The sequence below is a fragment of the Panthera tigris genome, chromosome C2, assembly GCF_018350195.1.
Source record: "Panthera tigris isolate Pti1 chromosome C2, P.tigris_Pti1_mat1.1, whole genome shotgun sequence".
Lineage (NCBI taxonomy): Eukaryota > Metazoa > Chordata > Mammalia > Carnivora > Felidae > Panthera > Panthera tigris.
The window spans coordinates 45,624,712-45,637,929 of NC_056668.1; the positions used below are offsets into that span (position 1 = coordinate 45,624,712).

Consider the following 13,218-nt stretch of genomic DNA (forward strand, 5'->3'; position numbering starts at 1 on the left):
CATCTGCTGAATGAATATCTGAACAAATCCCAGGTGATGTGTACACACCCATCACTGCATCCTTGTCCAGAAGCTCCCAGTTCTCTCACATCTGCCTAGAAGTCATATGGGTATGCGTGCGGTGGGGACACATACACAGTGTCAACAAAAGAAATGGAGGCATCAGCAATAAAGCAAAATCAGCTCCTATTACAGCTTTGATTCAAAGGGGATATAATAGAAGAAGGAAGTGGTATTACAGGAGATCTGAATTTCAAATGCATCTCTGTTGGCTGTGAATCTCTTGACAAATCACTTCACTAAAACTCTGCTGCTTCATCTCAAAAATAGAGATAATAATCTCTGCAAGGCCTACATCATGGAGCTGAGATGAAGGCTCAATTTGAGAAGAGGATATAAAACACTCTGAAAAGTAAGAAACACTCTCACTAGAGGTATAAGAAATATTAAATAATGTTTTGGGTGTACATAAGTATGCATATAAGAATTTCTCAAACCAATGTGAATATATTTCATTAAAATCATGTTCATAGATGCGACACACACACACACACACACACACACACACACACACACATATGTATATATATATACAGCCTTAAGTACAGGCTACCAAACAGATTAATTACGTTTCTTAAGTACAATATCTTATGTCAGTTGTCATAATAACAGGGAACTGGTGCCCTGATCCTTTGTGAAACGAAGCAGGTAGAGATCAATCTGTCCATGTTTACTAAACCCTGGCACAAGAAACATGTGATGACATTTAGAACCCAGAAACCACCTTTTATCCCCAGTATCCCAAGGAGAGAAGAACCTCTCTTTATGCTCTGCCACTCTCCCAAGTAACAAGAAGAGAAACATAAATCCTAGCTCTGGTGGAGAGAAGCACATCATTTATGGATTGAGAGCACAGCCATTGGAGTCAGGGAGACCCAGAAACAAATCCTAATTCCTCTTTGGCTGTGTGACCTTGGCCAAGTTACTCCCTAGCTGCTCCTATTTCACCTCTGTAAAATGAGGGTTATACAGTACCTACCTCTCGGGGCTACTCTGAGAATTAAATGACATGCTGTGTCATTAGGTGGTTAGTGCAATACCAATATAGAATAAACACACATTAAATGTTAGCTATCATCATCATCGTCTTCTTGAAAGGATGTAGTTTACACCTCAACCCTTTCTTTTCAAAGGATAGAGCCGGTGGAGAGGAGCACACTGAGAGAAATTCCTCACACAAGAAAACCCTCCTGGCAAAGGTGAATGAGATGCTGAGGAAACCAGTCAGCACAGGCAGAATAAAGTTCAATATTAAATCCTGTGAACTTGCATCTTGCCAAGGCATATAGACTTAATACAAGGGCTTACAACACTGTCAGGAGAGGGTTATAGGTAAGGACAGTCTTTTTCACATTCCAAAAGGGATCAGATAGTTAAAGCCAGGCAATACCTTCCCTGTCTTCTTGAATTGTTTCCACTCTTCCACTGTGGTGAGGTAGTTCACAGCTGCATACTCAATGACTGACAGGAACACAAAGAGGGAGCTGACCCACAGGTACACGTCCACGGCCTTGATGTAGGACACCTGGGGCATGGAGGCACTCATGCCAGAGATGATGGTGGACATGGTCAGCACTGTGGTGATTCCTGCCATTGGAGAACAGTGACAAGCTCAGTGACATAACCACTCTGTTCTAGGATCTGGTGCTGGATTACACCAGGGTAAGTTTTTCTGGAACACTTTCAGATGATCAAAGCTGGGAGTGGGGGAGGAATCCCTGCATGTTAACCTAGTACACATCTTGAGCCCAAGCAAGAAGCTCTCCTTGGATTTGTCTCTTTGCCCTGCCCTCACCCCAACTGTCCATAATGTTTCCTTCCCCCCATCTAAAGACTTCACAGACTCAAACATATTTTTAAGGACTCATTCACTCATTTGCCTTCAGTTGGGCCTCTTTAAACCATCCCAGAAAGGTTCAAATGTGTTCAATTTTAAAATTCCTTCTGGAAAAGAAATTCTAAAACCATTCCCACTACCCTTTCCTGTCATTTTGCAATTTACTGTTAAGAAATTGCCTTTGAGTCAATCTTTAATCTTTCATTCACCAGAGAGTGATCTTGTCATTTTCCATATTTTTCTTTCATATAGAATACTTATGAGCCATTAGTATTGCTATCACTCTGTCCCTTGTTACTGAAACTACAGTTCAATTGAGATTTAGGATGGAAGTGTGATCCTGGAGGCTCAGTTCAGCGTAAATACTTGCTATTTGACTGTGAAATGCCATTTACATTCCCCCCCCCTCCCCCTCCCTTTCCTTCCCTTCCTTGTTGGCCAGTCTCTCCCCTTCCCTCTTCTTTTCTTCCTTTCCCTTCTTTATCCTCTGGCATAAGCATCAGAGGTAATGAGATCAAGATTCTGGGGCACAATGGAGAAAGAAGTGACTCGAGATTTCCTTAACAAAATGCGGGCCTCGGGGTGGGCTAGTCTGTGTCTGCACTAATTTCTCAGAGGGACGCAGCGAGAGTGCTGCCTGGAGAAAAAGTACAGTATTGTAAATATTTGAAATGTACACTAGCTGGCACAGTTTTATTTCCTAACTTCCCACCAGGGAGGCACAAATGGAGTCCTTAATGATTTTTATAAGTTGTGAGGACATTTTAATGTCAACAGACAGAGTCCCGAACAGCAGGAAGAGCACCATGATTTACTCCTAAATGTACAGACACAGCATGTGGACAGCTTTCATCACACACTTCCACCCTTCTACAATAATTCTTCAAGGTTCTCATCTGAGGGAGCCCATATCAAAGACAATGACAGATCTACAGAGCTATTCAATTTCAAATTAAGTTTTCCATTTGTATGATCAAGACCAAGGACTTGGCATTTTGGCAGTCACCATGGGAGGGCCCTGGAGTCTTACCTTGACACTGATTCAAACTCCAGGATAAGAAACCTAAATGCTATTCTAGCTCTTATCATTAAATACAGGCCACTGTCTCACTGAGTCCCAGATCTCCCCAACAACGGTAGTATGGACCATCTGCATATCAGTGGATGCTGTTTGCATTCCTTGCTACATAAATGTGGATATGTGATTTTTTTTTATTCCCATTACAAATGTATGCATAGCTGAAGGCAAGATTTTTTTAAAAAATGTTTTTATTTATTTTTAAGAGAGAGAGAGCACAAGCAGGGGAGGGGCGGGGGGGGAGGGGCAAGATTATTAAATAAAGCTTGCTTGCCTTTATTGAATGTTTACCCACCAAAAACCCAGGTAAGTAAATATTATTAGCCACACATTGCAGAAAAGAAATATGAGCCGAGAGGGGCTAAGTAACCAGCCTGAGTTTGAAAAGCTCCTGAGTCAGGAGCAGGGCTAGAAATTTTCTGAGTGTGGAACCCATGCTTTTTATATGCAAACCTGCTGCTTCTCATTCCAGAGGGATCTCTTTTTGTTTCTAACATTATAAACCAATCTCTATACATGAAGCAACTCTGAGAGGAAGACACTATAAAGCTAAGAGTAGAATTATGTCAGGAGATATACTTTGTGCTTTTCAAAAAGCTAAAAGTCCTATTCCTTTCAGGACTTCACTGGTAAAACTGAATGAATCCTGCACTAATATTCATATTTAGTAGTTTACCTTATTAGTTAAAAAAATTTAATGTCTTTTTTTACTGGTTTTCTACAATATAGAAGATAGAACTTGAGTTTTTTTCAATGAACAGTAACATGGGGCTTAATGGACAAAATAAAGGTTTAGAACCCATATATGAGTTTCCTACATGCCAGATAGATCTTATTGGGCATTTTATTTTTATTTTTATTTTTTTCAATGTTTTTTATTTATTTTTGGGACAGAGAGAGACAGAGCATGAACGGGGGAGGGGCAGAGAGAGAGGGAGACACAGAATCGGAAACAGGCTCCAGGCTCCGAGCCATCAGCCCAGAGCCTGACGCGGGGCTCGAACTCACAGACCGCGAGATCGTGACCTGGCTGAAGTCGGACGCTTAACCGACTGCGCCACCCAGGCGCCCCTTATTGGGCATTTTAAATAGGTGACTAGTGAAAGGCCACTAAATCGATGGCCAGTAAAAGGAAACTGCATTATCTATTTTTTGCCAGAGAGCAATAAACTATCATTTTCCTTAAAAGGATACTTAGTACAGCTAATTTACTATAGCTTTATTTATTTTTAAACCAGCATTTTAGATTTTCCTTCTTTAAAATGAGCAATAAAAAATAGTGAGTAGGGAGGAGAGATTGTTTGAGTATGCAAGTAAAGGATGAGAAAACTGATATACAAATTCCTAAAGCAATAGAACTTGAGTCAGGAGTGTTAACATCTACTGATTAAAACACTTATGTCTTGAGCCACTCCTTAGAAATGCATTAATCTTGACAAATTGTATTCCTTCCAAACCCTTTAAAGTTAACATCCCAATAAAGGCACTTTAAATATATGAAGTGACCATTTAGTCAAAGAAAGGTTCTGTTTAGATTAGGATTAGAAAATTATCTTCTCACCTACCAATATTGCTCTGCATGGTCAGGAAAGTGTTAGGAGACAATATTTGGTCTGGCCCATGGGACTGAATTCCCCTGAGCCAGTTATGCCATATTATGCATTATGCCAGTTATGCAGTTATGCCATATTAATTCTTAAGGACACATATAGGGTCCTAAGAACCCTTTGGTCTAGTGAGAGATACTGATCTTTGTGTTTCATTGGCCATGTTTCTTCACCTGTGATGGAGAGGTTCATTGACTAGTGTGATGGCAATAGGCATCACTTATGGAACTATTGAGTCAGTTGTGTATTCAGTAGTTGTGCTGTGGACAGGTCTTTTGAAGGCATAGGTATCTACATTTATGTTTAAGTGAATAAAAACATTTTCCCTGTAGGCCTAAGCAGAAAGAAAATATCAAGTGATCTGAGAGAAAAGAAGGTAGGTTGGATAGCCTAACACCACGAGTCTACGGCTAGAAACTAACAACCATTGCCGCACAAAGGTGGTGTCAGAGTCCAGTGCCTAGAAGTTCTGGTAACCTCTATGATGGTTAAATGAATTACTCCTAATTATTTACTTTTTTCAGGCATATGTCATATCCTCTGTTAGGAGACATTTTTCTTTATAAGTGTCTACATGCCTGAAAACTTCAGTTGTCTTTCTCTGCCATGTCTGTTCCTGGTAAATGACTCTATTACTTAATATGCAGTATGAATGGCATACCTAGAGGAGCCAAATGAGAAAGATGGAGGCAAGGGAAGAGGAGGCAGATAGAAGGAAGAGATGAAAGTACAATACTACGCATCCTTCCATGAGGGTTAAAACATCCTTGAACAACTTTATAATAGTCTCATTCCCTCTCCACACCAAATCATATGGAAAGATAGATTAGTATTTTTAACCCATCCCACATTCCAAATTATGGTAGCTATTGTCTCTTATGAAAATCTCCTAATCACAATTGATACTTCTATGCCGTTCAGCCTCTATTGTTTTTCATTTGAAACATGACAAATGTGAAAGGATCTTAACAAGCAAATGATTCATCCTTACTTAGCAAATGAATCCAAATGTGGAAAGGTCTTAACCAACAATGAATCCTTATTGTTTTCAGTTAGTAACTAAAATACAGTTATTAAAAACATGGTGGGCTAAACATTGGCAATTTAACAACTATGTATTGAGAACAAAATATGTGCAGGATACTGTACTAGTCACTACAGGAACAGAAAAGATGGTAATAACGATCCTCGTCCTTAAGGAACTCACATTCTAATACAGGAGACAGGATAAGCTACCAAGGCACCCCGTAGCTATTACAAGATAGAGGAAGTAAGGTAGAAGAGATACCTTAGGGGAGATACAAAGTGCCATGTGGCTCAAATATTGGAGAGACCATGTCTGCCTGGTGCCATCAGTAGAAGTTTGTGGCCATTGAGAAATGGCAAGACTTTGACAGAGGAGGGATAGGTAGAGTAAGAACAAGAATAAAGGTATAGAAGTACTATAGATAAGATAAGCAGTTAGTCATGAGCGACTGTTGAGAACACTGAATATTCAAACTGGTTGAAGCTTAGACAACCACTTGGGGCAGGAGTATGGTTAAAGATGCAGCAAATAAAAATACACGACACTCAGTAATATCTGAATTTCAAATAAGCAACAAATACTGTGTTACTATAAGTACATCCCATACAATGTTCAGGATATACTTATACTAACACAGTATTTGGTGCTTATCTAAAACTCAAATTCGACCAAGTGTCTTGTATTTCATCTGACAACCCTCAAGAGGCACCTTGAATTCCAAGCTGAGGATATTTACTTCAGTGGCATTTGAGATGAGAGTGTTGTGATCACAGCTGAGTTTAGAAATATTACTCTGGTAGTACGGTTGGATTGTGGCAAGAAGAATAGGAAGTGAAATAAGCAAGTACAAGGCCTATACAAGCCCATACTACAGCTTTGTGCAAATCAGCAAATGGTGCCTTTTTTCTGGAGGATATCATCCCATACCATGTCCCAGAGAGCTTGGGCTGGATTTCTGCTCCTAACTCCCATCTGGATCAGATGTCACAGCCTTGCAACATGGCCCTGGGCAGGTAGGGATCTGTTAGGGCAATCCAGGAAAAATTAACAAAGGTCCCAGCACTGGTCAAGGCAGGAGGAATGGAAGAGAAAGGATAAGCATATCTGAGGACTTTTTATAGAGAAGGCTAACTCTGAAGATTTAGGTACCTTATAGCCACAGTTCTCAAAGTGTGGTCAGTGGCTCCTTTGGGCTCTCCAAGACATTTTCAGAGGGTCTGTATAGTGAAGATGAATTTCACAATACTAAGACATTGTTTACCTTTTCCCTATGTTGATATTTGCAATGGTGGGAAGCACTGCTGGGAAAAGTTACTGTTGCCTTATCATGAATTCAGGCAGCAACACCCACCTGGTCTAGCAACTGACAATCACTGTATTCTTTAACTGTCAGTATCACAGTGAAAAGAAATCAGTAAAATGTTTTAATTTTATTAAATTACAGCCTTTGTGTATATACCTTTTTAATATTCTGGTTGATGAAATGAGCAGTATATACAAGGCACTTCTCCATACCAAACAGCAATGGCTGTCTTGAGGGAAAATGCTCAGACAGTTGAGTTATGAGCTGAACAGGAGACACTTTTAAAAATGGGACATCACTGTCACTTAAAAGAACAACTCACAGAGAAACTCTGGTTGTTCAGATTTGGGTATCTTCAGGCATTTTGTCAAAACTGAGTAAAGTAAGCCTATCACTTGAAGTAAAGCAACTAATGATGTTTGTTGCTAAATGATAAAATTTGAGATTTCAAGCCAAAACTAGAATGATGTTAAACTTGTATGTATCACTATGAGCTTGAGAGTTTTTCCATTACTCAAAAACTTTTTGATGAGATTAATAAATGTGAGTTTTTGAATTTATATAATTAATTACATGAACATTGAGAAGATCTGTATAACTCAGTACACCAGTATTTTTCAAATGGTTGACGCACGGGTGAAAAGATCTAGGCAAAATGCAAGCTAGATCAATGAATTTTAATCTAATAGAGTACAAAAAAATTCACTGATAGAATATCAGATTCCACATTGTAATTAACCTTTAAGAAACTGTCACTTTCTGAGTTTTGGTGCAATGTCAAGAAAGACGATGCACAACACTATTGAAATATGGCTCTTTTCTCTAACCACATATCTGAACGAGGCAGATTTCTTCCTATATTTCAACTAAAACCTATTACAACAGATTGAATGAGGAAGCAGAGATGGGAATCCAGCTGCCCTCCAGAAGGCCAGATATTAAAGGTTTGCAAAAATGTACAACAATACCACTCTTCTCACTAATATTTTTTGTTTTAGAAAAAAGTTATTTTATGGGGCACCTGGGTGGCTCAGTCGGTTAAGCATCCAACTCTTGGTTTCAGCTGAGGTCATGAGTTCACGGTTTCGTGAGTTTGAGCCCCTCATTGGGCTCTGTGCTGACAGTGCAGAGTCTGCTTGGGATGCTCTCTCTCCCTCTCTCTCTGTCTCTCCCTGACTCATAATGTCTCTGTCTCTCTTAAAATAAAGAAAGAAAGAAAACTTTAAAAAATGCCTTTAGAGAAGTGATTTTTCATAGAATATGCTAACTTTTAATGAGTTTATTATTGCTAATTTTAAATGGACTAATGCAGATTTTTAAAAATTCTGTTTCAATAGCCAACATGGATAAATAATGATAGATATAACCCACAAAACAAAAGCTCTCTAGGGTTCCTAATAATTTTTAAGATGTAAATGGGTCCTAAGAACCTAAGAATGACTGCCCAAGACTAAGGAAATTAAGGGTCCAATAGTGAAAGACTCAACACATTCGGGGCCCTTAGAAGAACAAGAAAAGTCAAGAGACTAAATGGGATTTGGGCAGGGGTGGCAGAGTTGGGAAGAGTAGTTTGTTGGGTTTTGAACATGTGGAGTACCTGTAGTACCTGGAAATGAAGTCCAGGCGGGCAGCTGGGAGTAGTATCTAGAACTTGAGAGAAAGATTTGTGGTAAAGACAGGGTTGGGATTTGCTTTCATAGAGACAGTAGTCAGAAGCAAAGGCTTGTTCCATTTGATGAGAGAATCAAAAGCGAGCAAAACCTTAGAAGGTAATTACCCAGATTACCTACTCAGGGAATAGAAGGAAGACAAAGTAGGAGTACAAATGAAAGAAAAGTCTAAAAAAGGAGAAAACCTAGACTAGTACAGAGTACCAAAAACAAACTTATTGTTTGTTTAGTCTCATCAAACACTATGAGCCAGGCACAGCCTAGGCAGTTGACATAAATGCTCCCATTTATTTCATACAGTGACCTTGGAAGGCTGTATTAATCATCTCATTTTGCAGATGAGGAAGATGAGGCTGGGCTCTTGACCACTACACCTGATTCTGAATTTGGAGAGGATGCTTAATAGTGTCAAATACTTCAGAGCTTCAGATGATGGAGGGGGAACAACCGAGAAAAGGCAAGAGTAAGATAGAAAGATAGAAGGACCTTCTGGAGAATCAGGTAGCCCAGTAGTATTTGTGAACAGCCAGTAAAGCAGAGCCCAAAATACCTTTGAAAAAACTTGAGGGTGTTAGGAAGCAAAAACCTGAGAAGATAGCAGCAGTGGTATAGGCATACTACAGTTCCCTTTATTAAGAGAAGAGGGGAAAGGGACACTTCTGATTTATATATTATTTTATACAAATCTGAATAGCAATTTTCCAACCCTGCAGGGACCCAATGTAGATGCAAGAAGCATAGAATTTCAGGGGTTACTTAAATGCATTTCAGTGTTTTCCATTCACCCCAACCCACCCTGGAACCAGCTTTGATTACTTGTCATTTTCAAAGTGTAAGAGCTGAGTAGTTGGCTTCAGGAATCTGATTGAAAATCATGTTTATAAACCTTTAGAGACTGGATGTCTTTCTCATTTTGTCTTGAGGGCTGGTAATGTGCCTTTAGCCTCCTGTTCAATTCTACCCTGTCCCACTGCTGCACTGAGGTCAGGGCATAACTGTTCTGATGTGAAGGAACAGCCACAATGCTTTAATTACTTATTCAGATGGTATTTTTTCCCATGAAGATATTCAAGCCTCAAATGCTTGTAGATTGAAGCTTTTAATAGGGGAAAGAGGTGAACAAATTATTAATATTAATAACAATTTATGTCTTTCAAACGGTCTTTTGAAGTATGCATATAATTTGCGAACATTAACTTAGAGATCACCCTTTCTGGAATGAATTGTGTGATAATTACAATGATTGTGAAGCACTTATAACAATCTTCTCTCTAGATAGAGCATTACAGGTGAAAACAAAATCAGCTGAAATGAAGGGAGCTCTGCCCTGAACCAGCCAAGAAGGCAAGTGGAATTGACTCTTGAGTTCTCATTAAGTAACGTGTTATCTAAGTGCTTAGCCAGGCATCCTGCACTTAGTGAGAACATAGTAACTGCTAAGTGGGTCTGAAATGGTTCCCATAAATCAGTATGTGTGACAGTGGCATACAACATGCTAGGTGGAGTAGATAATCACACCTGTGTGGTGACTTCATGAAGCTGGCAATGTCTCTCCACTTGAAATCGCTTGCCAACTAAAGTACCACAATAACTGAAATTTCACTGCAGTTGATTCTGATTTTGGTGTTTAGGTTAAGGCCTGATTTCTAATTGGCATTGCCCCCTATCTCAAGAAGTAATTTATTAGGATACCAGTAGTATAGTGGATTGAAGGTTCTTTTTTCTATGATGCAAAGGTTTGTCATGCATAGCAAAATGGGTTTGGGCAAGGGATGGGGAGGTTTCCTGAAAGTGAGGAGATAGGTTTGTAAAGTGAGGCTGTTTATGCTTCATAATTTCATAATTTATCCTTATTAGTCAGCATTTGGTCAGCTGGTGCAGGCTTCATACCTAATGTCTCAGTTTCCAAGGAGAGAGTCCAATTACAGTTTGCTGCTGAGGCTGTTGAGATCAATGTTATAAGCTGAGTGTAAGTCTCTAACTATCCCTACTAAACCATCACTCCTTTCTCTCTACTTATCATCCCTTTTTATTTACCTTCATTGAACTTTCTCTGATATTAGCATTTCACAAAGATTCAGAAAAACCTTACCCAGGGAAACTCTTGCAGGAACAGCTCTTCGGTCAATCCAAAATGAAACCCATGAAAGCATCACCATCAACATTGCTGGGAAATAAGTTTGTAGCACGAAGAAGAAGATATGCCTCCTTAGCACAAAATTGATGAAAAGCCTATTGTACCAACCTATGAGAAAAAGCCAGAGTTTTCCTTAGAACAGGCTTCCACATGAAAACATCACACTTCATGAAATGACCTGCTTCTTTAAACTCTAAGCTCTTAGGGAACATGGAACAGAACACACTCACCCTTGTTTACCCAGCACAAGGACAGGGTCTGGGCCTGGCATTCCATCAATGTCTGTTGAACTGAAGTCTGTTAAGTGATCTGAAGTCTGTTTAATTATGTGATTCAAAGATTCCCCTTAAATTTCATAGCTGCTGTTCAGGAATGAATGGTAATCATATTGTGTGAAATGGCCTTTAAAGACCTTTTTTCCAAAATATATTGTGTTCACATCATTTCTACAAGCGAGCCAGTCTTCAATACATGACTAATAACTGCATGCAATAGCCAATAAACCATTTATTAGCTATAACAAATGAAAGAGAACATCTTATGTGAAGGAAAAGGTTCACAGTAGCTACTGAGTCATTGGATTCCAAGTTGGAACCCAGACAGTGAGGCTTTCGTAAAGGGAGTGGGTGAAAGGAATATCTGTAAACTGTTTGTATTATTTCAAAGTCTGGCGGGTACCATTAATTTATGTATGGTAAATCTACAAAAAAGTAACCAAATGATGATGTTTCTTTGCTTCTGACTGGAATTAAATAGATTCATGTTGCTAATATTGATTAATTCATGCTGATCAGAAGTAAGAATTGTGGTCACATCCATACAATTTTGTTCAGGTTTCCCTTTTCACATTGGCTGCAAGGAAGTTTAAAGCCAAAAAACAAGGGACTATTAGGTTAAAAATTATAAAACAAAGTCATAAGTATTGCAAAGTTAGAGAACCCTTCTTCTAGTCTCAGTATTAATTTCTTAGGAAACTCAAGATGGCAAACCTATTACACAGAACAGGTCAATATTTAGGCATTCAGCCTAAAACATATACCTAGCAAACCCACCTTGAATTGGCATATTATTCTCTTAGTATTCTCTTCTCAATTATGTGCTGATGACCCTTCTTGTCCCCACCTGTTCTGAGGTTCTCATCATCAGTTGATATATGTTTCAGGAATATCAAACAATTTCATTACCAAGGTTAACAACAGATACATTACATAGTGCATTCTAAAGTCAGAATATACATTATTTTTTAAGCTACTCATTTTGTCTTGTATTACCCATGCCACAGCCCTGCTTGATTTTTGTGTGCGGTTGAGAGTTTTTATTATAGCTGTATAGTGGAATAGCAGTCTCTCTGATGTTACAGCTTCATACAATTATTTTGAGATTAAAAGAGATGAGTAAAAGCTGTGAAAGAACTTCATAAAGAAACACTTAGGGTATGTGGTTTTAGCTATGACTTAAATTTTGGTAACATGTCCTTTCTTTATTTGTAATTTTCTGAAGAATAAATTTGTTTTTGGCAACCAATCAGGAGAAATGCTACTATGTTGTGTGGCTTTTCAGGGCAGGGGAGACTAGGGATACTATTGTGGTTGAAGCTGCAGGCCAGAAAGAGCTCCCTCCACCACCAAGAAATGTGGTGCTGCCTTGGAAAGATGGTGGAACCCTCATCCTGGGTAGTGTAATAAAGAGTCTGACTCCACTTCCGATACTTGACTCCTCATAGCTCCCAAACCCCACTGGTCCTTCTCCTTCTGTCTCACACCTGGGCAAGCTAATAGGAAAGCTGGGTGCTCCCTATTTTGGCACCCATGGGAAATTCAAGTCATGCAAGGGAATGCTTCCCCCCCAGTCTCACCCTTTAACCACCATAAAACTTTAAGCCAGTTGCCCTTCTCTGATTTCTCAGGCCATTTTCAGACCTACTTTGGGAGCTTACTCCACTCTCTCTGGAAAACTTCATTACATGCATAATAAATCTCTTTATAACCTTTTGCTTTGTGTGCGGCATCATCAGTTTTGACATCTGAACCACATTCTGGGTGGAAGGTCTGTCAGCCTCCATCAGGTTGCCGCACAGTAGAAAGAAGGGGAGTTTATGAAAGAAGGAGAGGGCTGGAGAGTTGGCAGCAGGAAAATGCAAGAGAGGGGAAGTGATTGAGGAGTCAGTCAGGTTCAAGGAGTCAGGTTCAAGAAGAGTTTTACACCTGAGACTGTCACCTTCAACGGGTGGTTGATGCGAAAGGCTTCAATCTGTGTCAAAAGGATCAAGATGATGTTTATGAAAATAGTGATGATGAGAGCTACTAGCTAATATTTACTGGTTACTCACCATGTGATAGACAGTATTCTAAGTTATTGATGGCAGACTTTATTCTAAATTATTTAAATGTATTAAATCATGTATCCTCACAACCTTCTGAGGTAGAGAGTGTTACAAAAGATGAAGACATTGAGGCTTAGAGAGATAAGGCAACCTGTCCACATTTCTAATAAGCAGTT

General features: G+C 39.3%; 1 protein-coding gene across 2 annotated transcripts in view; it reads right to left on the reverse strand.

Moving 5' to 3' along the window:
• GABRR3 (gamma-aminobutyric acid type A receptor subunit rho3) overlaps nt 1-13,218 on the reverse strand; it is a 49,204-nt gene that overhangs the window by 3,923 nt on the left and 32,063 nt on the right. For both annotated transcript variants that reach the window (XM_042956257.1, XM_042956258.1), the window contains 2 exons: nt 10,675-10,827; nt 1,451-1,647 (listed from right to left, as the gene is read on the reverse strand). In XM_042956257.1, the coding sequence (XP_042812191.1) occupies nt 1,451-1,647; nt 10,675-10,827 (350 nt within the window). The remainder of the gene's footprint in view (nt 1-1,450; nt 1,648-10,674; nt 10,828-13,218) is intronic.